This window comes from Podarcis muralis, chromosome 7 (assembly GCF_964188315.1).
Source record: "Podarcis muralis chromosome 7, rPodMur119.hap1.1, whole genome shotgun sequence".
In the NCBI taxonomy this organism is placed as follows: domain Eukaryota; kingdom Metazoa; phylum Chordata; class Lepidosauria; order Squamata; family Lacertidae; genus Podarcis; species Podarcis muralis.
The window spans coordinates 27,970,980-27,998,807 of record NC_135661.1 but is presented as its reverse complement, the minus strand read 5'-3'; the positions used below and the strand labels follow the sequence as shown (position 1 = coordinate 27,998,807).

The 27,828-nt window shown below is 50.2% G+C and overlaps 2 protein-coding genes across 4 annotated transcripts in view; one reads left to right on the top strand and one right to left on the bottom strand.

Moving 5' to 3' along the window:
• The first annotated feature begins 2,197 nt into the window (after nt 1–2,197).
• PHF13 (PHD finger protein 13) lies at nt 2,198–7,586 on the top strand. Its single transcript, XM_077931443.1, has 4 exons — nt 2,198–2,347; nt 3,211–3,312; nt 4,100–4,610; nt 5,708–7,586. The coding sequence occupies exons 1-4, from the start codon at nt 2,309–2,311 to the stop codon at nt 5,932–5,934; spliced, it is 879 nt and encodes a 292-aa protein (XP_077787569.1). The 5' UTR covers nt 2,198–2,308; the 3' UTR covers nt 5,935–7,586.
• Nucleotides 7,587–9,416: 1,830 nt separating this feature from the next.
• The window catches only part of DNAJC11 (DnaJ heat shock protein family (Hsp40) member C11), a 56,013-nt gene continuing 37,601 nt past the window's right edge, over nt 9,417–27,828 (bottom strand). For all 3 annotated transcript variants that reach the window (XM_028740495.2, XM_028740496.2, XM_028740497.2), the window contains 12 exons: nt 24,916–25,044; nt 23,223–23,345; nt 22,670–22,743; nt 19,350–19,539; nt 18,715–18,800; nt 18,255–18,371; nt 16,726–16,881; nt 15,716–15,785; nt 14,098–14,155; nt 13,191–13,333; nt 12,367–12,496; nt 9,417–11,235 (listed from right to left, as the gene is read on the bottom strand). In XM_028740495.2, coding sequence (XP_028596328.1) covers nt 11,210–11,235; nt 12,367–12,496; nt 13,191–13,333; nt 14,098–14,155; nt 15,716–15,785; nt 16,726–16,881; nt 18,255–18,371; nt 18,715–18,800; nt 19,350–19,539; nt 22,670–22,743; nt 23,223–23,345; nt 24,916–25,044 — 1,302 coding nt within the window. In that variant the 3' untranslated portion in view covers nt 9,417–11,209. The remainder of the gene's footprint in view (nt 11,236–12,366; nt 12,497–13,190; nt 13,334–14,097; nt 14,156–15,715; nt 15,786–16,725; nt 16,882–18,254; nt 18,372–18,714; nt 18,801–19,349; nt 19,540–22,669; nt 22,744–23,222; nt 23,346–24,915; nt 25,045–27,828) is intronic.

Here is a 27,828-nt window from a genome sequence, read left to right as displayed (position 1 = left end):
ACTCAAGTGCATCTCATTCTAGGTGCACGCAGGTGGGCCCTCTCCAAAAAGCAACAACTTAAGCAGTCAAGCACTTCTTTATAGTGCCAAAAGAAAGGGGGATAAACAACTCCTGTTCACATGCATGCATGCATCCATTATTATTTGACAAACTAGGACACTTGCACACTTACAGAGGCTGCGAAACCCCTCTCCTCAGAACTAAAAACAAACACAAATTGTTAATGGGTTTTCCCAATACCCCCACCCACTGCAACAACACTGCTTTATTAAGATCTGGTACCTTTTCTTCCCAGCACCAAATATGGGGTTACAATCTAAAATTCACCCCAGCAAGTGAGAAGATTGCAGTAGGGAAAATGGCAAAACATGACTTATTATTTCAGTTGCACAAACTTGGTGACCTCTTGGTCCTAAGCAGGGCACACCTTTGCCATGGAGCTTCCAAAGATGCCTGTTTCGAGTTGGGGCCTCAGCATCCGAGCAGCGCACTGCAAGAATGTTGTGCTGAAGCTCTCCAGTCATAGCCTGAGTGTTTTCTCTCACAAAGGCCTCCTCTGTTGCAAGGACACTGCTTCTCTCGGATCTGCAACTGCTGATCAGCACATAAGCATGTCAGCTGCTTATATAAAGCACACCAGGCCAGATCCCGTGGCTGTAAACATCCCAGGAAAACTTTGCAGCAGAGACGTTTGCTTTCCTCAGCTGGGCAGTTTCCATTTGCTGTGCTTTTAGTACTACCAGTATTTCCCTCCCCGCCCCTCACACCAAAAGAAATACAGTATTTGGTTTTTTAAATAATTTTATTTATAGTGTTTATTTATATACACTTCACTAGTTTAACAAGAGTTGTAACATTTCAAACCTCAACTTCCTCCTCTTTCCGCGGTTCCTTAAATTTATTTTAATTTTATTTATTTTTATTATTTCCAGCATATTCTAAATTAACTTATTCTAAAATATTTGTTTTATTTTTTAATTGGGCAGTATCCAATGTCACTCACACTCAGAGAAGACCCATGGGTAGGCAGAGGCCACTTTTTGCAATATCTGCATTTATTTACAGATTCCCCAATGGCTGGCATTAACATAGCAGACCCTGGATCTGTAGTCTCCCACTGGGAGAGGGGAGGGGGGAATTAAATCCAGTGGTCCAGGGATTGAGAGGAATCTCCTTAACAAAGGGAAGGTGCTTGGCCACACTGCCAGGGCCTTTAAGACAATCCCTGGCACTGCTGCTGGGTCCCATTAATGTAACAATCAGGAGTCACTTGTTGGCAGATGACCTGCATTGACGCCATCAAAAACCCATAAAAGCATAAGGTTCAATTAACTCTATATCTGCTGGTTTCCTCTACTGATCTCTCAAGGATGGAAGGACCCATCTTGTTATTCTTTGGATTCATGTTTTTAAAAAGGCATGCTTATTGCTGCTTCTGAAAAACTGAACCACCTTGTGTGCCACCAGAGGCTATGCAACCCGCTCAGGCTTTGCATCAGTCTGGGAACTGTTCTGTGATTTTTATGACCAAACAATCTCATGGTTGGTATATTCATACTAAATATGATTTTATCCAGCAACATCTATGAACAGCTGATATATTTTGGTATAAATACTGTATGAACCATGCATCCTATCATGGAACATATTTTACGCTATTCGGTCTTTGCAAAACGTTTTTTAAATTTTACTTTGCACTTTTACCCCCTTTGTTTTTATTACTGTTTTTATTATTTAGTTTGATGTTTTGTTTGTTGCATTTGCAAATCTTATTTTTAAAAGTTTATAGACACACGCACACAAAAGAATTACAGGGACCTCTGAAAGGGCTTCCAGTTATTGCGGAGTGTCCTGAAACGTAATGAATTGCGACCTCAAGTGTACAAAACAAAAACCTTGCAAGACTTCCTGCGAACTTCCAGTGCCTCCCAAACCCCGACTGGGAAATTGCCCACCAGGATCCCTTAAAAGGTGCCAAGCTTCCGGGTGAGTGTCACAAAGCAGAAGCGAGCCAAGGGACTGACGCGCGTCTGCCCGTCCTCTCCCTTCTTCTCCGCCTCCTTGCTCTCCACTGGGTGATCTCTCGGTGGAGCGCAAGGACTACGATTCCCGGCTTGCCATGCGAGCGGCGCAGGCGCAGTGCTACCGCCAGACAAGGAGGCTCCTCCCCACTGGGGCGGGCGGGGCGGGGCTTCGGCTCCCTCCCCCGTTGCCGGTCCCGGGAGGCGCCGCCGCCGCCGCCGCTGTTGGCTTGCCGCCGCCTCCTCCTCCTCGCTCGGTCCTCTGATCCCACCCAGCCTGCCAGCCATGGATTCGGACTCCTGCGCTTCCCCGCCACCCCCCGAGGTGAGAAGAGCCCCCTTGCCCTCCCCCCCAGTGATGGGGTACAAGGAGTCCCGCCCCCTCCCAACCCCCCCTACCGCATATATACCCCCCCAGAAGCCCCACTTTCTCCTGTCTCCCCCCTATCTCAGTTTCGTCCCCCCCCCCCGCTTTCTCTTCATCCTTCTCCAAGCCTTCTACCCGCCCCCAGCCCCAGTTCAGGACACCCCCATCCACCGCCCCCCCTCCGCGCAGAACTGGGTGTCTCGCTTGAGGTTGGATGTACGTGGGTGGGAGAGGGGGAAGGCGTGGCAGAGTTGAGGGGGTGTCCGGAGCTTCTTTTTTCTCCATTTAAATCTCACTCCCCCTCCTCCAGCACACCTTTTCAAGCCTTCCTCGGCCACTGTTCTCCCCTTCCTTCTTTTAAGGGTGCGATCCTTCTCTGGTCCTTCACCAGCACCCTGGGGTGTGATTGCCCCCGCCGCCCAGGGCCGGTTGGGATCCGGCTTGCTGGGCAGCCGGTTGCCCCCCCCCCCCCATGCCTGACCCTCACTCCTAATCCCAACAAAGAAGCAGGCTCCCCTCCAGAAGAAACCTCCCCGCCCCCCCTCCACCGGGCATTGCCCACTTATTGTGATGGCAGGGGGTGGGGAATGGGCAAAAGTCTGCAATGTGGCGCGGCGCTTTAAAGGGGTGCTTGCAAAAGTGGGGGTCCCCTCCCCTGCAGCTCCTCAACCAGTGACCCCTCCCTTTAGCAAAGTTTTTCTCAACGCCCCCCCCCCCCCCGCTTTTTCGCTCTCCGAGTGGCACCTCGCTGGCCCTGCCCTCTTCGAGTCCGTGGCTGACGCCCCTAGTGGTTACGCCCGCCTCTTCCTCCCTCCTTGCAGGTTTTTTCTCCCGGGTCCAAACGATGCCGCACGGTGGAGGACTTCAACAAGTTTTGCACATTCGTCTTGGCCTACGCGGGGTACATCCCCTACCCGCAAGAGGTATGGACGTCGGAGTGCGAGGTGGAGGCTGCCTTCGGTGCAGCTGGATAATCGGGGCGGGGGGGGGAGGGGAGGGGCGGGCTCTGCTTCCCAAGATGCGGCTACGCTGCTGTGCAAGAGTGAGTGTTCTCTCCCCCAAAGGCTTTCTGGGTTTCGGGGCCCTGGCAGACTCCGGTTCATTGGGGGAAGGGGAGGGGAGAATCGTCTCCGGAGGGCGACGATCGGGGGAGGAAGCAGTGAGCTAGGGAAAGCTAATTGTGTGTGTGTGTGTGCGCGCGCGCGCAAAATGCCTTTGAAATGCTGCCTGGGGATTAAGATGCGTTTGTGGGATGAAATGTCAGGAGGTGCTTTTTTGTTGTTATGCAGATTGGCAGCCTTTGCCAACCTGGTGCCCTCCAGGCATTTTGGACTACAATTCCCATCAGCCCCCATGGGCCATCATGTAGCTGTACTGAGGGGAGTTGCGGTCCGAAACCCCTGGATAGCCCCATGTTGGCTACACCTGCACTGATAGGGAAGTGGGAAAGGCTGATCTACAGCCCTTCTGTTCTGTCCACCCTGAATGTCCAAACGGACCAGCTGTAGTTTCCAAATGCAGGCAAAAGAGTGGAGATTCCTGCATTGCAGGGGGCTAGACTAGATGGCCCTTGGGGGGGTCCCTTCCAACTTTGCAGTTTTGTGAAATGGTACAGGTGCAATTTAAAACAATTGTTTGGGTGCTGGGCCCAGTTGCAGCTTCCACTTAGAAGGCATGCAGCCTCTGTGAAACTGATTCCTCTTTCTGCAGGACCCTTCTGTGCGGAGCGCCCCCAGCCCCCCCAACAGCACCGGGGGCACCATCGACAGCGACAGTGGGGATGTGGGTGAAGCGAGGCTCCCCTCTGCCCTCTCCTTGTCCGGGAAAGCACAGAAGAGCTTCAGCCAGCTGACACATCGGAAAGCTTACACCTCCCTCTACCAGTGGGCAAAGCCACAGGGCTTTCTGCTGGGCAGGAAGAAAATGGGGCTCAGGAGGAAGAGGAAGCTGAAGCGGAGGGAGGTGCTGGGAGGGGAGGAGTCCTACGCGCAGGTGCCCACGAGCCCCTCTTCCGAAGGCGATGCCCACTCCTCCACGGGCCACTGCTCGGCATGGGACTCGGACTCGCTCTCCAGTGCCTCGTGCCCGCCAGCGGCCCCACCAGAGGCTCCGCACCTGGTTCAGACGCTGGGCAAGCGCACCATCATCCGGCAGGGGAAGCAGGTGGTGTTCCGCGACGAGGACGGCAGTGCAGATGACGAGGACATCATGGTGGATTCAGGTATGGAGCAGAGAGGCTCTCAAACAAAGCACTGTCTGTCTGCATCAGGCGGAAGGTTAAAAGCAGGGGAGCCTTGAAGGCTGGATGGCATGTGCTGACAGCTCCAGCCAAAACTTGCAGAAAACATCTGAAGGGCACCAGGCTAGAGATTGCAATGCTGGTGGCACCACATGGGAGAGCTTTCTCGGTGGTGGCTCCCTTTACGTGGAACGCTTTGCCCTGTTCCCCTCTTTATTTGTGTTCTCCTAGCAATTGAAAACTTTTAAAATGAGCTTTTGATTCTCTTGCTGTTTCACGACCTGATTGCAAATATTGCCTTTTAACTACTTCAGTCATTTGAGTTTTTAATGGCTGGCTCACTTGTAAAACCACAAGAGCAACACCCTTGTGGAGGGGGAAAGCAGGGGTATAATTTTAAATAAGAATACACACACACACACACAGTGGTACCTCGGGTTAAGTAATTAATTCATTCCGGAGGTCCATTTTTAATCTGAAACTGTTATTAAGCTGAAGCACCACTTTAGCTAATGGGGCCTCCTGCTGCTGCCGTGCCGCCGGACCACGATTTATGTTCTCATCCTGAAGCAAAGTTCTTAACACGAGGTATTATTTCTGGGTTAGCGGAGTCTGTAACCTGAAGCGTATGTAACCCGAGGTTCCACTGTATATATATTTTAAAATGTCAGTCCACTATTGACAGAACTCTCACCGCTATTAAAAAAAACCAAATCAGTATTTTGAAATTGTTATTGTGGTGTGACCAGTTGAAGGCAATGAATTCTCTTGCCACAACAAATGAACTCCTTGGAGAGCCTGTGGGGGCCCTGCAGTTATTGCTGGCCAGCAGCAAGGAATGATGGGAGTTGTAGTCCAGAACAGCTGGAGAACTACAAAAGAGTAGCCAGGCCCTTTTCTGTGTCACCAGCAGCAAGCATGTTGGGCTGACAAATAAAGACTTGCTCCTTGGAGGGAGCATCCACCTACAAACAGGCTTCCCAGGTAGATGAATGAGGTTGTATTTGAGGACTGGTGATGCATCTGATGAGGGTCTCTTACCTGGAACTTGTCTCTCTCTCTTCCTCCCTGCCGCACAGATGATGATTCCTGGGACCTTGTGACCTGTTTCTGCATGAAACCCTTTGCCGGGCGCCCCATGATCGAGTGCAACGAATGCCACACCTGGATCCACCTCTCCTGCGCAAAGATCCGCAAGTCCAACGTCCCAGAGATCTACGTCTGCCAGAAGTGTCGGGACTCCAAGTTCGACATCCGCCGCTCCAGCCGCTCCCGGATGGGGTCTCGCCGACACTTCCTGGATTAGCAGGGTGGGATTTTCCCCTAACGCGTTTGACACAAGCGGACTTGTCATGTCAAACATGAGACTCTGGTTGGTGGGGGACAAACCCAGCCACAAGCAGGGAACATCCTCTCTGTGGTGAAGGGAAGCGTCTCAAAGCACCCTCAAGGGCCTAAATTGCCACTGGAGAAGGACCCGATTCCGTGCCCCAAAGGAAGTCGAGGAAAAAGGGCATCATTAGGATGATAAGAGGAAGTGGGGGGGACTGCCTGGTGTGCACCTCACTTTCCTTCCTTTCTGTTGTCCCAGGTATGAAAGTATGGCAGGATGAACTGCCTGATGGGTGCTGAGTGACTCACCATCAGGGAAGGGGATGCAGCAGTTTGAGAGCTGGAGGTGCCAGCAGCTGTTGCACCTCCACCATGCTGCAGCAGGAGGTCCAGGATCTCTCTTAAGGGTTGTGTGAAAAAGGGTCGCCTTCCCCACCCAGTGGAGAGCCAATCTGAGGTCGCCTCAAAGTGAGACAACCCATGGCTGCTTCTTTAAAAGCCACCTTCAGTGGAGGAAGCCATCTGCTCGTTCAGGCAGGGAGAGGAAAGGGCAGCCATTTCCCCCCCACTTCGGAGGATGAGCTCAGTTCCTACTCTGATGGGCTCCTCCTTCTCTCAGGGCCAGGATGGGCTTTCCTTCATGTCAGTTTGTAAAGTGGGAAGCATGTAAAAACGCTTCTTCTGAGCTGATGGGGGTGGTAAGTCTTGGCACCTGGGGTTGCTTCTATGCATTCAGCACAGAAGAGTCTTGCGAGCTGGGAAATGGGCGCAGAGATCTCAGGTTTAACAAGCCCAGTGGATTCCTGCCACCAGAGCGCCGATTCCTCCTTTGCAGTGACCAAACTGGCTTATTGCACAGATGTGAATCCTCAAGTGGATTCTCCCTTTGCATCGCTCCGAGCTGTCGACAGCGAGGAAATGTAGTTTTTGTGGGGAAGGAAGAGCAGCAGGCTCGGTGGAGTGAGCAGTGCACCAAGACAGACAGCCGTCTTGCCCAAATCTCAGCATGGACAAGTATTCCTTTGGGCACCTAATGTGCGAGACCCAGGTTCTCATATGGTGGACTTGTGTTACAAGTGGTAATGGATGGGGGATTGAAACCCCTTAAGTCATTTACCCAATTGGTTTGGTAGGGTTCCCATACTCCATTCTTCTGCCATGACTGCAAAACTTTGTCCATTTATCAGAAGCAAGTATGAAGAACTTGATTCCTCTACACAGCAGGGTCTGCTTTCCCTCAGGCTCCCTCATTTGCCAAAGACAGTTCTTCCACAGAATGCCCCAGGCTGATGCTGTGATCACTTGGCAGCCTCAGCTACCATATTGGGGTTTTTTTATATAAAAAAAAAAGTTTGCAGAGCGAGACAAATCAGTGTAGGACATCTTGTGGTGGAGAAAACAGCCGAGGAAGAAGTTTCCTGTTGAGCAAGAGTTTTGACTTGTATTTTGGCATTGAGCTCTAAGACCCAGTTTTAACCATTCTGCAATCAGGTGGTGTCTGGCAAGCCCAGTTAATTGGATTTTTCAGGAGAAGAATAAACATCTTGCATGTCTGTGAGTTCATCTTTGTGCAATCTCAGTTTGAGAGCTTTATTTTTTTTTATTAAAATTATTTGTATTATCGGATGAGGCTCCTTGTCTGCCTTTCTAGAAAAGAAGTAAAATCTTTAAATGGTGCACGGGCGACCCGTTTCGCTGCTCAGTAAGAGTGGAGGCAAAATCACTGCAAAGCACTGGGAGAAGGAGCTGGGAGGTGATGGGGTGGTGGTGGCAGCTTGAACATAGATAGCATCCTTTGGGCATGACTTGTGTAATAAATGCGAAAAATGCACTTCCCTTTACTGGGGACGGGTGGTAGTTCAGTGGTAGAGTGCTTGCTTTGCATGTAGAAAGTCCTCAGTTCAATCCCTGGCATCTCAGGTAGGGCTGGGTGCAGACAATACTGAGCAAGCTGGACCAAGGTTCTAACTGGGCACATGGTTGCTTCTTGTTTTCTGAGTCTGGAGGACCAATTTTGTGTCAACACCATTGAATTTCAATTCGTTTAGCCCACCCAGTTTTCCACTTCAATGCTCAAACCAGCAGAGAGCTTTGAATGCAGGGGATCAGGAATGTCTGGGGATCATGAACACCTTGTTGGCAAATGGGCTCCTGGACAAGATGCCCCCCTTGGTATAATCCTGCAACCAGGATCTCATTTTAGCGCTTAAGGCCTCAACTTTGGGGCTTCGTCTCCGGTTACAAAAGGACCAGTCAGCCAAAGTCACAGCCATGGCTGATCAAGGTGCACCAACTGTCCGATGACAGCATGCAGCTTTGTAGGTTTAGGGAGGTATGTTTGGTCAGTGCCAAGAACAGCCAGTAGGAATCAGGTCCCACCCCCACCCCCAACACTTCATTCCAAACATTGTTAATATTTCTGCTTGATTTTAATGTGATTACAGGCAGAGCTGTTGGGGAAGAGGAGGGTAGTCTTCACTCAGATCACACTTCAGCCTCAGAACTTCTAGTGGCCTGAGACGAGTCCCTATTGTTTTGGTATTTCCCTAATACACACTCCCTCTCATCCATATAAAGTATGATAATATTGTCCCACCAGAGAGGGTTGTTGAGAAGCTAAGAGAATATGGGCAAAGTGAAACTGCTTTGCATCTGCAGAATGCTGAAAGTCCCCAATCTTGAGTTTCTTAAAAGCATTATTTGTAGCGAAGCCACTCTTGAGGTAAGAACTCACCTTGCAGGCTCAGAAACCTCCAAAAAGGGGGATTGGCAGTAAGGGGGCGGGGCGGGCAGAGACCCATCGCAGTTAGGTAAGAGAGGGTTCATCCCCAACCAGAGGGCAACATCCCCCACAGCTGCCATCTTTCTTGAGGCTGATGGGATGGGGGCACATGACTAAAGGATTCCCTTAGGTAACAGGCTCAATTTATGGGCATGACCATGAATGCCAATAGCTATTAAGTTAAGCTTGTCACCAAATTCAGCTGAATTAAAGAGGGGGAGAGCACTGGTATGCCAGCTAAGAGCTATGAGCACCTGGAACACGAATGAGAAGAGCATCAAGCACCTGGGTGGCTCTTACAGCCACTTCCCCTCTAGTCTATGGGAGCGGAAGGAGCAGAGGAAATAAAAAATGCACACATTTCCAGACACCAACCATGGCTCCATCACCCTGATGGTGCCCTCTAGCTGCTGTTGGACTCCAACTCCCATCATCCCTTACCCCTGGCCATGCTGGCTGATGGGAGCTGAGAACCTAACAGCAGCTGGAAAGTAAAAGGTTAGGGAAGATTGATCACTTGTAGGAAGCCTGTTGCAAGAAAGAATGACCGAATAAGTCACCAGAAGGCACTACATTTAGCCTCCCTGAAGGATCAGAGTAAGCATGTCTGGCTGTATCTTTTGCCTCTTTGCCCATTGGGAGGCTTCTGTGCCCCTGCTTTAAGTAGCCAACAGTCCGGAGAAAATGGGTCTCTTTTATTGTCCTTATTTGTTACAGGAGAAACCAGAGGCTCTGTCCTCATCAGCGGCTCATGCACTTTGCAAAATTTCCAGTCACACGAGGCAGGGGCTTTGGAAAGCGGGGAAGGATTGAAGCGGAGGGGTGCTCGGGCTGAGCTGGGTTCAAAAAGCAGAAGGTTCAAGTGGTTATTGTCAGTGTTAATTACCAGTGTTAATTCTAGCCCGATTCTGGTTCCTGAAGAGGCCAGGTCACAGATTTCTGAAACCAGAACTCACTGCGATCCAGGAATAAATACTATGACCATACAGTGTATTTCTCATTCCATCAGCTCTGAAGGAAGTTGGGATAACTGGCATGTGGAAAAATGAATGGGGCAGTCGGGTAGGGGTGTCAACATGAATAAGGATCTTTACTTGAAGGTACCAAGGGTTAACCAAGGAGATGGATATTACTAGACCAGAACTTGGTTCAATGGAAGATGCGAGAGAAAAATATTTGTCCAACAAAACAACCGAGGAGCAGCAACACCTAATTTCAAGAGGTAAAGGGGGCAGGAGGGATGTAACAGGCTTCATGGAATCAGTTATTTTACTTAGGGTAAGAGCTGAGATGGGGACAGATTGGGGGCGGATATGATCTGGATCCAAATGAGTGGGGTGAACCCAGTTATACAAACGAATAAAGTGGCGCAGGGGATGCACCACACTGTGTGTGTTTCAGGAACCAGCAGTTACGACGGAAAGCTTGCTTTGGCATTCAACACCCCCAGGGATCCTATATAAATGTCATCAAGGAAGGTGTTCCAAGGACTAACAGAGAGGCTCCTCTCTTTGTGTTTGTAAAAGGAGCTCTACACTGCCACCAGGGACAGAGGGCTAAAAATTGGGACTCCTGCAACCTCTCCGTTGTTTTCTTGCAGCACAAGAGCACCCCTGGTCTGCGGTGGGAGCAATCTTCCATTGAGAATGCTATTGCCTCTGATTTGGCACTCACTTGGCCCTCCCACTCCTATCTCCCCACCCTGCCTCCATCTGCACGACGCCTTTTGTGTACATTAAAATGCTTATGGCGACTTTTACTCCTTTTCTGGGCCTGCTTCTTGCTGTGCTTGGAACAAAGACAAGCTGACAGGGAAACAGTTCCTCTTAGTGTATCATATTATATCAGCTGCTAGAGAGAGAGAAAGATAGATGATGATGGACAGGAAGATTCAAACGTGTTAAAAGAAAGGCTTACAAATTTCCCAAAGTGCATTTTGATTTCGGAACGTGGATATGAGCACCGTGTTCTTTGCATTGCCAAACAGCCGCAAGGGTCTGCGAAGAGGAGGCCGCTCCTTCACCTGAAGTAGCCCACACCCCCTCCACTTCCTGCAAGAATAAAATCGACACCTCACCCGCCCCGCCCCCCATTGCCCACCTGCCCCAAGGGTCCCCCCGCTGAAGAGGACACTGGTTGCTGCAGGGGAAAGGGGGGCTCCTAGTCTGCAGCCCGCCCCCTTGCGTTGACAGGGGCAGGCTGGAAATGCTGGCCATCGTCAACTGTGCCAGTCAAGCAACAGCCCCCAGCTGCAGGGTCTGGGTGCCACTGTCTCGTTAGAGCAGATTCCTCTCATTTTGTCCCACAATGTTACGTTGGGTGTCAAACCACCTTCTTCCGCGCCAATCAGGAAATAAGTCGCATCCCCACTCGTCTGAAGACGTCATCAAATCCAGGGAGGAAAGATGGTGCCATATCCGCTGGCTCCTGGGCACAGAACTCAGCACCTGCCCTCTTCCCCACCAGATTAGCTGTCTGCATCAATCCGGTGAGCTATGGGGGTAGCAAAAAAAAAAAAAAAGGGGGGGGGGAGAGGTGAGACTATTTTATAGAGGCTGAGGTCAAGGCAAACTTGCAAAAGAGCCACCACTGAGGCAGGTGTAAAGGCACTTTTTTTAAATAAGCAGTGGGCAACAGTGGGTTCACCCCCAGGAGACCCACATTGTGCTCTTTCCACCTCCTGCAAAATGGCAAAGGAGAGCAGGAAGCAGCCTGCCTCCAGCCCTACGCAGCATGCCACCATCCATGGGGGAAACTGGCAGAGAGGCCCCCAAACCAAATCCTGACACGAAAATCAATTTTGTGGGCCATGGCTCTAAGCTATCATAGCTGCAAAGTTGGGGATTCTGAAAATCTGGGTTTATCCTGCCCTGCTGCAGCCATGTACACAGGGGCATGAAGCATCCTCCAGAGGGGCAGGGAAGGGAAATGCTGCCATTCCTTTAGGAGCCAGAAGCTGCTCCTCAAACCAGCAGGAGTCACGCTGCATGGAGTTGGCCGGCCATCTCTGGGCACTCAGGATAGGCCTCACCCTGAAGATGTGCAATATTTCTGCCGCCTTGGGGATTGGAAGCGTCCTCTCTACTTTGTTGATTTTATCAACTTTAAATTATTATTAACTTTAATTTGTTACACAAGCTATTACTTGTCCTCCACCAGCAGGCCCCATGGTGAGTTACAACAATTTCAGTTTTTAAAAACAGTTAAATCAGTCCCAGGAATATCTCCAGTGTCAAAGACCAAGGTACAAGAGGTGGGACATTTGACAATGAAGTCAGGTTTAAGGGGTTCTCTGTGCGTCCTCATAGTCATGCTTAAATTGCTGGAGGAAAGTCTTGAGATTCATGCCTTGGCTCCATGCAACAGAGTGTGCTGTGGCCACAACCCTCTCAAACTCACAGCCTCTGTCAGCGGGCTGAAAGAACATGAAGACAAAGGAGGCAGGAGTGAAATTTGGAGAGGTGTGTGTCGTTGTCATCCCCCTGACCTCATGAGTCCTTGCAAATGCAACCTTCTCATCCCCTGCCCATGTGGCAGCTCCTCAGTGGAAGGGCAACGGATGCCTTTACCAGGCCTGTAGAGGGGCTGGAAGCAGAAGCAGCAGACCAGGGCTTTGCTACTTACACTGCTTTGGTATCCGAAGGGCCTCGTTGTCGCCAGACATCACTTGATGCAGGACTCCTCGGAACTGGTAGAGGACTTTCAGGCTCTTATCTTCCCCGACACAAGGGTCGTAGAACCCAGGCAGGCCGGCCTGCAAGAGAGGAACAGTCACACGCTGAGTCAAGGAGAAGGGTGGTTATAGAGATCTGATCATTAAGTGACTGGTTGGGCCCATCCTGAAACCTCCTGCCATTGGAAAACTCTGGATGGAAAAGTTTAACACTCGGATATGGCCACCAGCTTTGAATGATAAATTGACTCAGGAATGCAAGAGGGCCAGGCGAGAAACACATGAAGGCAACTTTGCAGCAGTCTGGTGCCAGTTTATCTCTTCTAGAAACCTTAACAATAGATCAATTTTACCACCATCTAATCACTTAATCATCTAATTCCTTGAGTTCAGTTGATTCTTTTGATGCAGCTTAGTTGGCAGTTCTTCCTCTACTTGGTATTTGCTGTGTTTGGTGCTGTTTTTAACCCCTTTATGTTAAAAATTCCAATTAAAAATGTGATTACAAAGAAAGGAAGAGATGATGGTGGTTGTGCAGAAGTATGCACAGTGTGTAAGGGCTAGTGAACTTGTGCGCGCGCACACACACCACAGAACCATTGTGAAGCTTGGCTTCTGTACCCTACTGGAAGTCCAACCAAAGGTTTACAAATCTCACCTCGTGATCGCATGCTTTGGGCTGACAACCACCCCAAGGCGTCCTCAGAAATGGAACAGGTGAGTTGTGTGGGCTAATCTGCTTCCCCACCTCCCTGCACACTGGCTTCCTCCTTACCTTGGATGCTTCTGTAAGGATGAGCTTGGAGTCTTTCACCAGGCACTGCAAGGGCACAGTCACGTCTATGACCTTCACCTTCTCGTTCCTTCTGCTCTGGTCATTGACGAATTTCCCGTACCAGGCATTCACCACTATCAGGCCTGCATTGTTAACGAGAAGAAGCTGTTGGCTCAGAGGACACTTTCAGGAAACAGGGGAGCGCCCCCCTCCCTCCAGGCAAGTAGAGAGAGAGAGAGAGAGAGAGAGAGAGAGAGAGAGGGGGGGGGGTCTGCCGAGGCCTCTCACTACATAAAATCAAAACAGATGAGCACACAAATCCCTCCACCGGGATAGAGGCTCCCCTTTTGAGATTCCATATATTCTTCCACCTTAGAGGCTAGGACCTTGATTTATTTTTTAAAGAACTACTGAGGTTCTTGGGTTGCTGATTTCTGCAACTAGGACCAAACCCTGAGCTCACACAGTACAATAATAGGAGGTGCCTTACACTGAGTAAGCTGTAGCTCAACTTCATCCATGCCAATGGGAATAAGCTCGCCAGGGATTCAGACGTTGGTCTTTTTTCTGGCCCTACCCCAGAGATGTTAAAGTATGAACCTGAGACCTTCTGCATGCAAAGCAGGTGCTCCACCATGGACCTACAGCTCACCCGCCACCCATATGGGATGGATATGCCCTTGCAGATAAACTAGAACCTACTGGGTATTCCAGAATCATTAAAGCAAACGTTCTGGGGCACAACCTCTTCCCACTTAGTGTTTCCTGTTCTAACTCGATGACTGAAGCCCCATAAGAGCAGTAAGCAACATAGTAGCATTTACGAACCCAAACAGAAGTGTGCAACTGCCTCAAATGCCTGCAGGGCAGACTTGGGTGGAAGAAAAGGGAAATCAGCACTCCTTACCCATCCTGGCTTCTTCAGCCTCAATAATTCTCCGGACAGATTCCTGCATCAGCCGCACCTAAGCGAGGGGACAGACCAGGATTTGGCATCAAAAGAAGAAGGCTTATTGATTGTGTTTGCAAATATTCTTAAAGGGAAAAAGGAGGAGGAGGCGGCCTTTATAGGGACTGCACTTGTGTAAAACCAACATGTGAGCCAGGAATGGTCTAAGCTCTGCCTCTTCCATCACAGGAGGCTGCAGAAGGTTGCCCTCCAACTCGTGGAAAGCAACAGGGATGGCAGATCTTTGGGCATTTGGGGGTTGGTTTTGTGTGTGAGAACACCTGAAAGGGGAGCCCCTAGAATGTGTTGCTCACAGGCAAAGTGGGAGCTGCAGCAATAGAACAATCAAGCACAAGACCCAACTCCTCTCTGGGAACCTCATAAAAACAAGACTGGAGGGAAGGGCCAAGGCTTGGGGGTGTGTTCTCCTTCAACACACTACGCTACAAGGGGCATGAGGAGGAATAGGATGTCAGCAAGAGCAAGGCTTGCTCAGCAACTGCAGAGGTTGTGCCTCCTACATGCTCCCAAGCATAACTTTGCAAGCACTAGAAACATGTTTCACAGAGAGAGGTGAATTTCTGCACTTGTGTGTGGAATTGCGTCACACTCGTTTCTCCAGGGTTGCAGGACGAGGTGTTCTCCAAAAAGCGGTGCCAGGTTCTCTCGCCTGCCTCTGATCTGGAAGGCCTCCTTACCACATGCGATTGGAGCATGTCACTGTAACTCAGCCAGGAGGGATGTGCACTCTGCAGCCTGTCCAGAGGCACTTAGATCGATTCTCCCTGCACTCCTGAATGGATGCTGGCACTGCCCAGAGGTGACCAGGCAAAGTCTCTCTCTCTCTCTCTGTGTGTGTTTCAGCCTCGATAATGAAGATTTGTTGTAACAAGAAATACATTAGCAAGGGCTAGATTTACTAGTGGCCTTGTGGATGCTTGTCATCAAGAGGCAGGGTCAAAATATCTGAAATAAGTGAGAACCTTAGACGTTGAATGAAACCAAGGTGAAAACATCTAGCCCATTACTGTGCATCTCATAAGACATCACTTGGAAGTGCACATAACCAGGTGTGAAGGAGGCAAATGACAAATAAAAATAAGTCAGGGACTAAACCTGGGACATGTAAAGCATATGATCTATGGGAGACATGGCTCTGGCCCCCAAAACTGGCTACAGTCACACTCTTGCACGTGTTCTGTTTTTGAAAACACACACATGCTCTCTCTCTCTCTCTCCAGTAAAGGCAGGCGATGAGGCAATTAAAACAGACTCAGTTACATAAAAACCCGATTAAAAACAAAATAAACCCAACGCTTTCAAAAATGAAGACAGCCAAGAGCGACAGTGAAAATTTGTGAGAGGGCTATGCAACACTCACAAGGGTGAGTTAGGAAGCAGCAACTCACCAGACCTCCTCAAACACCCACCCACATTGTATTCTCAGTTGTCAGAGTGATTTTTGAAGGGAAGAAAAGCCCTTGAGATGAAGCCCAGATCAATTATTCCAAGGAGGAAGTGCGCAGAGAACCCTAATTATCCAGGAACAGGGAAGGAAACAAGACTTGAGACTCACTGCGGCTTCTGCTTCCTGTTTCTTCTGGAAAGTGTCGCTGGCCGAGCTCTCCCGCTGCTTCTCCAATTCTCTAATGTTCAGACAGGGGAGAGGAAGGAAGAGGGTTTCATTGTAGTCTGGGCACCTGCCTCCCTTCCCACTTTTCCCCAACCAATTCCCTGAGAGAAGCAGCCATGCCGCACGAAGGCTGGGCCAGCTAGTGCATTAAGGATGGCAGAGAGACAGAACAACCTGACTCATGCAAGTCAAGGCCAGTGAAATGAGCAGGAGCTAGACAGGAACACTGCTTACTTCTCTGCTGGTCTTGCAAGTACAGTGGTACTTCGGGTTAAGTACTTAATTCGTTCCGGAGGTCCATTCTTAACCTGAAACTGTTCTTAACCTGAAGCACCACTTTAGCTAATGGGGCCTTCTGCTGCGGCTGCGCCGTCGGAGCCCGATTTCTGTTCTTATCCTGAAGCAAAGTTCTTAACCTGAAGCACTATTTCTGGGTTAGCGGAGTGTGTAACCTGAAGCGTATGTAACCAGAGGTACCACTGTATCAAGGGCCCCCAAAGCAGAAGGGCTTCCCAATGATGATGGATTGCATCTCATGTTAATTGGAGAGAGCAGGAAGGTATCCTCTGGACGGTTTTCTATGCAAGTCACAGAAATACTCCCTTTGCAGCCCAGAGTCTGGTTCCTTCTTCTCGCTCCAAAAATCCCCCCACCCTCTGTGGAAAAGGGCAGGAGGGTGTTCCCCCCCACCCTCTGCCAAACCACCACCCCTGCTTCCCCCACAGTGGGCGGCCAGAAACTTCCAGAAGGACCGCTAGAAGGCCTGTAATGCTACAAACCTCGCTTGCTGCCCCACCCCTGGCAGCTTGTTTCCAGGGATGAACTGCCTCTGATGTACACACTGGGCAGCCCTCTCCTCCATCACCAGCTGCCTTTACTGTGCTGTGCCCTGCAGGTCAGTCCCACCTCTATCCTCCCCCAGTGCATGCTGGGAATGCTTTCGGGGCACTCACTTCTCCTTCTGCGCCCTCAGGTAAGGCCTGATGATGAGCCTGTGCATGGCGAAGTAGATGACGAGGGGCCCCGCCGTGGCGTAGAAGACCGCGCTGGGCAGCAGCTGGTCCGTCAAGTGGATGGGGAAGAAGTAGGTCTGGCTGGCTCGGTTCAGCCTGAGATGCGGGGGAAAGAAGAGCAGTTAGCTGGCAAGGCAGGCACAGAGAACCTGCAGGAGTCAATACGCAAGGGGCCAGGGGAGGGAGAGAGAGAGCGTGCCCGACTCCCTGGTTCCTTGTCCTGCTCAATCATCTGCTGCCAGGTTGCAATGGGACTTTGGTGATCCTGGTGTGGCAAGGGATGGCTTGAGTGGCGGGAGGCCCACAGCCAGAACTCTAGAGCAGTAAGAGGAGGGCCCCAAACCTGCTGGGGCCCAGCTAGATGACACATGTCTGCCCAGGCACACAAATTTAAGGCAATCCCTCCTCCATGTTTCATTACTCAAGGCTGCTGAGCTCTTTTAGCAGGGGGCGGGAAGAGAGCGAGAGACAGGCTCTGAAGTCCGATCACTGATCTTCCCGCTTTTCCCAGGCCGTTCTGCTGTGTTCTGGAGCCCTCTGCTGGCAAAACTGAAACATGCCAACCAGAATGACAGCAGCACATGTTGTGATCAGTGTCTCCAGCAGACACAGCTTTAACAGGTATCTGGTTGTTAGACATACTGTGTTGCCCCGAAGGTGAACTTGCTCCAGAAGCTATGCTGACACCATGTGAGTACTCAACATAACCCTACAATTCACTGGAAGTAGCTGTAGCTCATATATGTTTACAAATGCCTGCTTTGATATCCTAATCGGCCTAGCTTTCATGGTACCCCTACCTGTGGGAACTGGGATGTTCTGAGTGCCTTCCACCTGTACCCCTGGTCAGCTGGCTGACGTAAACTGCCTTAGTGTATAAATGTATAAATGTGTATAAAGCATGTGCTTTAGGCTGGGTGCAGACAGTCCATCGTCGGACAAGCCACCTCCTTGCTGTGGAGACTACTTGCTGTAGCGTTCATCCCACATCTGCAAGGGCAAGGGGAACTGACAGGCTGCTTCTCGCTGTAGGTCTATTTCTTTTCTTTAATAAAGCATTAGAACTGATCTTCCCTGGCACTTCCGCAAATCTTGAAGTCCTAGAGCCCTCCTCTGGCTCTATGGCCTGGGTGCAGGTCAACACACAAACATAGTGTGATCATTCTGAACTACTAGTCCCTTGGAGGGGCAAGGCCCAGGGGCTTGAGGAGCTCACAGTGGGCATCGTGCCAAGAAGTGGGACTTGGCAAGGGGGCCCAGGCATGCCAACCCTTACATGCGGCTCAGTCCAGTGGCTTTCCATGAAGTCTCTTGGCAAGTACCAGCAGCAAAATGCAAGACCAGAGGCGGGAGGAGCCGCTCCCTAGAGCAACCTTCCCCAACCTGGTGCTGATGACTGCTGCTGTCCAGGGCAGCCAGAGCGCACCAGTCTGTGGAAAGCAGCCCCAGAACTCAGGCTGCCAACTCACTTGATTTTCAGAGAGACTCCCTGGGGTACACCCACACTGACAGTGGCTCCAAGGACGCTGTGCCGGGAGATTTTCCGCTCCGCCCCATATTCCACGATGGTCCCAAAGAAACCAGCTCTGAAACAAAAGCATTTGGGAACAGTAAGCAGAGGGACAGGCTCTGCCTCTCAGGATCACCGGGTCTCATCTTCTGCATACCTCGCCAATTCACCCCCTTGCCTGATGGGTCTCCCTTCCCCTCCAGAAAGGAAGAGGCACTGAGGCAGCACCTGGCATGCCTGCTACATCTGGCTTCCAGATGGTGTACACTGCAGCTGCAGAAGGATGCCAACCACTTGCCCATGCATCCTTAAAGCAACCGTTGCAAGAGGCTGACTCCCTTGCACAAACCCCTTTGCCAAAACTGCCTCCTGCCTGCTAGTTATACCTGCCAGGGGCAACCCTCTGGGCTGGGACTTACTTGAGAGATCCTTTCACTCGCGTCTGATCCTCGTCCTGAAACTTGTGCTGGTAACTGACCATCATGAAGGAGTGAGGGATGCCCAGCTGTGGCATGAGAGAAACGGGAAGGTCAGTCAACCCTCTTCCTTCCTTCCTTTGCTCTGTCTCCCTCGCTTTCACCCACATATGCCAACACACTTCCTGTCCCTTGCCTACTGGCAGTAGATCCCAGGCCGACGAAAGGGAGTCACTTCTCCATACTATGCCTAATTCATTCATGCAACTCACTGTCAAGAGACGCAGTCGTGGTTTAGGTAACTTTATAGGCAGACTGGTCCATTTCATGCAGTAGGGTAGGGTTGTTCACAATAGCTATACATGGCCATGTTCAGAGACCACGCTGTGGAGCGTGGCTCAGGTATAAACAGTTGGGTAGCCCACACATTCCTCGGGAGTGGATGAAGCCTCATCCTCCTCTTAACCCCCAGAGTCACACTCCAGCCAGCAGATCCAAAGAGGCGACTTATCAATTCAAGTGGCTCCACTTCAACTCAAAAGACTCCCTGAGTTGCCAGCACAGGTCTCCCCCACCCTCAAAGAGCAGACAGTCATTGCAAAGAACAGTTGGAGTCAAAGGAAGGAGGGCCGCCCTACCTGAAACGCCATAGTGAAGTGGCTGGTTTTGGTGTCCCGGACGATGCTCGTATTCATTGCCGACTGAATGCCCCAGCGCCACTGCAAGTAGCCCATAGTGTTCTTGTCCAGGTTCCTTGCCAGGACAGTCGTAAGGCCCGGGCGGATCCCTCGGGAGGAGAACTGCAGTGCACAGTTTGTTGTCACGAAGCTGCGAACAAGAGGATGGCAGGAAGAGGGTTAGAAGGGAAATCCTCCCAGTGAAACCGAAAGGTTTTCCCTCTCCTGTTTAGGCAACTGCTGCTCAAGAGGTGCCTCCCTCCCCAGCTACACCCTGCTCCCTAGCTACAGCCACATCCATTCCCCTTTTAAGGCCAGGAGAGCTTGAGGTGTGCAGCAGACAAGTTATCTCAGCTTCAATTAGAGCCTCCGACTTACAGATGGACATGCACGCCTCCTCCTCCAGCAACATCTCTTGGGAGTTGGGAAGGGAGAAGAGGAGGATTATCAGCTTGGGATTCTGGAAGCTGCTCAAAGCTCTGTCATGCTCTGATGTGTACATAGATCCCTCCACACCAAACCAAGCTGCCCTGTTCTCTTCAGGGGCAAAATGCCAGCCTACAGCACACTCTCTGCCTCTGCTCTCTAGGAAATGTGCTGGGCCTGAAGAATGGAGTCAGCTGCATGCTATGCCAAGGACAAGTTGACACAGGGGCCAGCTGAAGGGTGTGGGTCGGCTCTGCCAGAGTCAACCCACAGGGCGACTGGGCCCTATCCATTCCACCTGCTGAATGCCCACACAACAGATGCCAGGAATTAAACAGGAATGAGCGGCAGTTACTGGCCCCCGTGTTGCAGTTCACTATTGCGATGCCCTTACTTCTGCTAGCCCAGGCATGTACTATCATGTCTGCTGACACTTGTAGATCTAGGAAATGCGTGGAGTCAGTTATTAGCTGGCCACTGGTCTGTGGCAGAGCACAGGTGTTGCAGGCCAGTCCCTGGTGTTATAAGAATTCTAAGGTCTCAAATACAGAATAAATGTTCATAAATGTACAAGGCAAACACGCATACTTAAGTATATAAACCACGTGTCTGAAATAGTACAGGAGAGCAATCCTGAAGCCATTTTGACTCTCCCAAATTGACCTCAAATATTTCTCTGCAAGGAGGAAGGAAATGGGAAAAGCTTTCAAATTGTCTTTGGACTGTAGGGGCTTACACCTCCCTGAAAATACAGTCTGGAAAGTATCTGTTAGGCTGAGCAAACTATGTTTGTAAGAAATTCAGGATTCAATATTTGTAAGAGATAAAGGAACTAAAGTATTTACCATCTCAAAGGAATGGCCAGGCTACTCAGAAAATGCAATCAAGTAAGGCATTATCAGGTATCCTGGCAGACAGGAGTGAAGCAACACTCTCACACTTCTGCTGGAGACTGCCTCCTTCTGTGATGTATGTATGATGTTTAGGAGGGTGGTCTTGGGCTTTCAAGAGACTTTCAAAAGTTTTTACAGGGGCTTGTGCACCATTGTTCAGGGTTCTCCTCCCTCCTGCATGTGGTGAGTGGGGACCCTGTTTAAACAGTTTATTTCCTTTAACAAAGATCAGGCTTACTAGCCAGCTTTGCTTTCAATATACTCTGGTTGGCCACTGCTTTCTCTCTGACCGATAGAGATCTCTCGAGGGACTCTCTACGGGCTCTAGATACCCTATAAAGGAATTAAGAGGTATTTTCTTATAACACTGGCAGCTCCAGGCCAAAGACCCCAGACAGCTGCTGCCAATCAATGACAGCACTGGGAAGCTTTGGATCAGTGCAATAGCTGGGCCTGCCCTTGCTGCCCACTAGGAACTGAACTGGAAGCTGTCAAAAGTGGCAACTTTTCCTTTTGGAAAGATCTGAGCTAAGGCAGAAGCAAAGGCCATCTTCTGGCCACAGAGGGATATTGCACCCCAGTAAAGAAGAGGCTCATGAGGATGGACAAGCAGGATTCAAGAGCAAGCACACTCTCCCCTCCTGCCGTTTCCAGCAACTGGCATTCAGAAGCATTTATCGTCTCCAACCGTGGAGGCAGAGCAGAGCCATTGATCCAAGTTTAGTCCTAACCTGCAAGCCACTTTGAATATTTTAAACTTCCTATTTAAGCTTTTCTCTTTCCCATACTACACTCCCTTCTTTTTGCATTTTCCTCTCTCTCACCTCTAACAAACAAAATGACAACTGGAGGGGTCAAGGAAAATCCAGCTGGAACAGAAATAGAGAGGAATAAACGTGGGCGAGAAATTTAGGGATCCCTCACTTTGGTAGTTGGCACTAACTCCCAGGGGTTGCCAGAGTAGATCCCTTACACCTGGCAGGGGAAATGGGGCTGGGGCTCAAGAAACACAAGGGGCAACATGGTGACCCCTGCTGTCTCTCCCAAGTTCAATTTGTGCTTGGGGAGAGTTCATGCAGCCGGGGGGGGGGGAGGTTTCCCTAATAATATTGACTTGTCCTTTTGAGAAAGAATGAAAGAAGAGGGAGACACTTGATCCTCTTTCCTGCCTTTTCCAAACTGTAGGGCCTACGAGAGGCAGCTGTCTGTCTCACTGGAAGGCCAGGACAAAAAAAATTCCTTCCAGTAGCACCTTAAAGACCAACTAAGTTAGTTCTTGGTATGAGCTTTCGTGTGCATGCACACTTCTTCAGATACACTGAAACAGAAGTTGCCAGATCCTTCTATATAGTGAGAAGGTGGGGAGGGGTATTATCTGTAACTGGAAGGCCAGGGACACTTTGCAGGCACCTGCTCCTGTTTCAAGACTATACTTTGCCGCATCGGCTGAAAAGCACTTTCATATGGAGATGCTAGACGGACCTTGGATCCACCATGGGCCTCTTTCATAAGGAAGAACTTAATACAGCAAAGATTCTACATCTCTGAATCCCTAGGTTTGGCATGGTGACATTATTTACATTTCAGCCTGCCATGTATTTCCTGAGAGACACCAGGGACCTGAAAGAAAAGGTAACCATAAGATGGAAAACTGGCTTCCTACTGGTTTCAGACTCTGAATGGCACTGTGGGTAGTTAATATCAGTGCCACTGTGTATGTTGGCTGGTTGCCTGTAGATGCAAGAGACACACAGAGATAGTGATGAATAATTGGTTGCATATTCTGTTTTTTAAGGTTTGATGTTCGGTTGTATTTTTATATATGCTGTAAGCTGCCCCAAGTGGCTGGGGAAACCTAGCCAGATGGGTGGGATATAAATAAGATAAAAATAATAACATCACAAATCAGTCCTGTTCCTTCTAGGAGTGGGAGATTGTCCTCCGCCCCTTTCTAAGTCTTACCATCTTTGTGTAAGATTCCGAAACACCTTCAGGCCAAACAAAGGCCCCTGAAGGTCTCCAGCTCCAAACTCTATCTGCACAAAAAGAAGACGGACAAGAGTTAGGAAGCAACAGCTACAGAGGTGAGATCAGCGTGACTCAGTTAAGCTCTGGGGCTGGTCAGAGAGCTCACTCTCATGAGCTGCCCACAGCCCTTCACCTGTACAAGCTGCCTTTAACTATTCCTCTATGGCAGCTACTTGGATGCCTGGATGGGCACTGGAGTGCATGGCCATGGAGAGGAGACAGGTGGTGCTTCCTCCCCTGGAACACAGCAGTGCTCACAGCAGGAAATTAGATATGCAAGTCTACATGGTAGCCTAGTCCAGCACAGTGACATCACTCAACTTCGAGAAAGTGTGGGGGAAAGGAAGCTCTGGGTGCCCTAAAACAGGAAAATCAGTGACCTCCCACCAACAAGGAAGGCAGAGAAAGAGGTGCAGCAGCAGCTGCCCAGAAGGCTCAAAACACAGCAAGAAACAGGGTGAAAGTTGGGAGAAACCAATCCTCTTACCTCTCCCCAGCCTTTGGCAGACGTCACACGCCTCAGAGCCAAGTTCACAGAGCCGCCTCCATTCCCGTTCTGCGTTGAGAGGTTTCCCGACAATATCGCAGTGTCTGTGGCCGTCAGTGGAGCCTGCAAGAGAAAGGCAGCTGTCTTGTTGCAGCTCATAGGAGTCCTGCACAATCTACAGCAGGCCTGACTCTCAGTGGCAGGTGTCACCAAAAGCAGACCCACCTGGATGGCACCCCTTTACAGTCTCCCATATAAATGAATACTTAACACCAGGTGGCCTCACCTGAGTGGGTACAGGGAGAGTGTAACGTAACTCTGTGTGCACTGATGCTCTCTGCACACAGGAGACAAGTTCATGGAGGAGAAAGCTATTGATGGCAAGCCATGACAGCTGTGCTCCGCCTCCACACTTAAGAGGCAGCAATGCTTCTGAATACCAGTTGTTAGAAACCACAGGACAGGAGAGTGTTCTTGTGCTTGGTTCCTGCTTGCAGGTTCCCTGCAAGCATTTGGTTGGCCACAGTGAGAAATACACTCTATGCCCCAACACTGTGTGGCCTCATCTACGTGGGTAGAATGTGTGCTGCACGGATGCTCTCTGCATGTAGGAGGGGTGGACATACATGCCCAAGACGTGGAATCAGATTAACCGGTGAATTTGAGGGCAATCATCTGCTGCAGATACACACTTAGCCAAGACTCGAGGTGTGATGATTCAACCAAACCACTGAATAAGTCCACTGTATGCTCTCTTTACACTCAGCCTCCTGGCATTTGACCCCTCTCAGAAGCTGCGCTGTTGACTAGTTTTATGAATGCCCCTCCGCCGCTTGCTGTCCTTGGCGTGTCCTGGAATGCTCCATCATATTGCAGCTCAACTAACAGTGGGCAGGGGATGCTGACCAAGTGTGCAGAAGAAGCAGAGAAGAGTCTTTGGGTTTCCCCGCTACTACTAACAGTGGGACGCAGGTGGCGCTGTGGTCTAAACCACTGAGCCTCTTGGGCTTGCCGTGCGATGGGGTGAGCTCCTGTTGCTCTATCCCAGCTTCTGTCAACCTAGCTGTTCAAAAGCAATACCAATGCAAGTAGATAAATAGGTACTGCTGCGGCGGGAAGGTAAACAGCGTTTCCATGCGCTCTGGTTTCCGTCACGGTGTTCTGTTGCGCCCAAAGCAGTTTAGTCATGCTGGCCACGAAAGCTGTCTGTGGACAAACACTGGCTCCCTCAGCCTGAAATGTGAGATAAGCGCCACACCCCATAGTCACCTTTGACTGGACTTAACCATCCAGGGGTCCTTTACCATACCTTCTCTTTACTAGTACTAACACCCTCTGCCTGGGATACAGCTTTTGAGCAACACACGCAGAGCCTGTGAAGACTCTCTGCTTCCAGAGATGGGAGGTGTGTGGCATACAAATGGGGTGCCCAAGCACAGCACTTGAGCGCATGAGAGACTCTGACAGCACATGGGCTCAGCCGCAAGTGAACCTTCCCTTCCCCACTTCCTCCGGTGCCATTTCGAAAATGATAATTGCATCCCTGAGCCAGATTTCATTTCCCGTTGCTCTGTGCTGAGGTGCCTCATTAACAGAGAAACCCTTTTTAATTTCTCTCTCTCTCTCTCTCTCTCTCTCTCTCTCTCTCTCTCTCACACACACACACACACACACACACACACACGTACTTTACCTCAATGGACTGCGATATGTGCATTTTGTTAATTTCAACATGGGGAAAGCTGCTCCCTGGCACTTCTTCGTACTCCTCATCGTACCGATCAAAGAGGTCAGTGGCGTCTATTCCAACGCTAATTGTCCCCTGGAGAAACAAAGAAACAAGCCCTTGGTGTTAAATGGCATTGTGCTCAGCTGTTTCAGTGCCTTGCTCTCTTCAGCGCCCAGTCTTCTTCTGCCTGGAACAGCAAGAAAAACCTTTGCTCTGCCATTGCCTTTGCAAGCCCTTCTGAAAACCCACTCCCCTAGAAGAGGAAGAAGAGTTTGGATTTGATATCCCGCTTTATCACTACCCGAAGGAGTCTCAAAGCGGCTAACATTCTCCTTTCCCTTCCTCCCCCACAACAAACACTCTGTGAGGTGAGTGGGGCTGAAAGACTTCAGAGAAGTATGACTAGCCCAAGGTCACCCAGCAGCTGCATGTGGAGGAGCGGGGAAGCGAACCCGGTTACCCAGATTACAAGTCCATTGCTCCTATTTTGGCTTAACCTCCCAATGCTCACTCGCAGCTGCAGTTCCTTACACTCATCCCTACCCCTTGTTGGGGAAAACATTAGTTCGTTACCAGAGACCTTAACGCTGAAAGACATGGGCCAGTTTTAAGCACCTTCAAATGGTCATCACTGCATTTGTTCACCCCAAGTAAGGGAAGCCTGCTGGATCAGGCTGGTGGCCCATCCAAGTCCAGCATCCTGTTGTCACAGTGGCCAATCAGATGGCCCTATGAGAAACCCTGTCTCCTCCCGTGGCTTCCAGAAACTGGCATTCAGAAGCATTACTGCTTCCAGATGTGGAGGTATGGCATAGCTGTCACAGCCAGTTGCCACTGATAGCCTTATGTATTCGTCCAACCCTCTTTCCAAGGCATCCCAGCTAGTGGCTGTTGCTGACTCCTGTGGCAGTGAGTTCCGTAGTCTAACTACGTCCCCACTGCTATCTTCTCTGCCAAATCCAGCCTGTAAACTCCAAGCAGGAAAGTCTTGCCTCCTTGCTATGTTGCTCTAGAACTGATGGCTCTATAACGGATAGGAAAGTGGAAATGATGTTCACTGTTACAAATGCATGAGCTGCATGCTCCTGTACCACCATCTATTTCAGAGAGTGGCCTGTGCAGATTAAGAGACAAACCCTGTCCCTCCATCCCATTTTTAAACATCTCAGAAAGACCTGCTAACTCGGATATCTAGGGAGAATCCAGAAAAGCTCAGAGATGGCTGATTTGTGCAGCTGCACCCCTAATGCTGGCGGGCAATCAAAGCATCAATTAGGACCTCAGGATGTAGGCAAGGCCTGGATAAAATTAAACCCTGCACATGGCACCATTGTCAGAATGTGCGCAAGGGAAGACTGATTTGCATCTGACCCTCGAGAGACCAAAAATAAAACAAAATCCGCCTTAAGGCTCTTCCTCCCCACCATGTCAATCACTACCTGCAGAAATAAAAGGTAAAGGTACCCCTGCCCATACGGGCCAGTCTTGACAGACTCTGGGGTTGTGCGCCCATCTCACTTAAGAGGCTAGGGGCCAGCGCTGTCCGCAGACACTTCCGGGTCACGTGGCCAGTGTGACAAAGCTGCATCTGGCGAGCCAGCGCAGCACACGGAAACGCCGTTTACCTTCCCGCCAGTAAGCGGTCCCTATTTATCTACTTGCACCTGGTGGTGCTTTCGAACTGCTAGGTTGGCAGGCGCTGGGACCGAGCAACGGGAGTGCACTCCGCCGCGGGGATTCGAACCGCCGACCTTCTGATCGGCAAGCCCTAGGTGCTGAGGCTTTTACCCACAGCGCCACCTGCGTCCCTAACTGCAGAAATACTGCACTACAAAATGGAAGACGCCAACAAGAGGCAAACAGAACCACTTGGAACAGGAAGGGCTGATCTTTATGATGGGTGGGTCTGTTCGCATGAGCTTGGGAGTCCATTTGGCTTTTCAGCCCTGGAAATCATTTTATGAAGTGATGCATTTTTACAGCTCTTAGAAAGGGCTGTGGAAAAAATGAAGACATAACCGTCTGCACTAGCAGGCCTACAACAGGTTTCCTCAACCTCGGTCCTCCAGATGATTTTGGCCTACAACTCCCATGATCCCTAGCTAGCAGGACCAGTGGTCAGGGATGATGGGAACTGAAGTCTCAAAACATCTGGAGGGCTGAGGTTGAGGAAGCCTGGCCTACTATCTAAGAGACACAGCGCAAAACTGAAAGAGGGGCAGGAGAAAGAAGACAAGGCTAGGGGTGAGCAATGAGGCAACCGAGTTTTACTGATGGTACCAAATTGTTCTGGGACAGGAGGGGAGCCTGTGTTAATGGCGCTTCCACCCCAACCAACCACTGCACAGAAAGGGTAGTAGGACCCTATCAAAGCACTTCTGCAGTTTCAAGTCCAGACCTGACCAATGCTATCTAAAGACATCAGGGACATCTGGCTCAGAACCTCAATACCTTAAGGTCTGCCTCTCCCATACAAACCAACCCAGACCCTGCGCTTGGTGCCCAATGTCCTTCTCTATGTCCTCCCTCCCAGAAAGGTTTGGAAGGCTGCAACAAGAGCACTGGCCTTTTCTGTGGTGGCTCCCCATCTGTGGAATGTTCTCCCCAGAGAGGCTCACTTGGCACCATCATTAAATGTCTTCAGGTGCCAGGCAAAAACATTCGTCTTTACCCAGGCCTTTGGCCATTAAATATTCCATGGCCTGTTAAAGCGGGGGGGGGGGGGGGGAGACTGCTATTACAGTTATTTTATTATCATGCTGTCTATTATTATGCTATTTATTATGTTTTCATTATTGTGCTCCGTAAAATGTGTTCTTAAATGTTGCTCACCACCCTGGGATCTTTTGACAAAAGGCGGTATATCAATTGAATAAA

Coding starts and splice junctions, on each gene's coding strand:
- PHF13 (XM_077931443.1), top strand. CDS start 2,309: ATGGATTCGGACTCCTGCGCTTCCCCGCCACCCCCCGAG. Junction 2,348..3,210: donor CTTCCCCGCCACCCCCCGAG/GTGAGAAGAGCC, acceptor CCCTCCTTGCAG/GTTTTTTCTCCCGGGTCCAA. Junction 3,313..4,099: donor ACATCCCCTACCCGCAAGAG/GTATGGACGTCG, acceptor CTCTTTCTGCAG/GACCCTTCTGTGCGGAGCGC.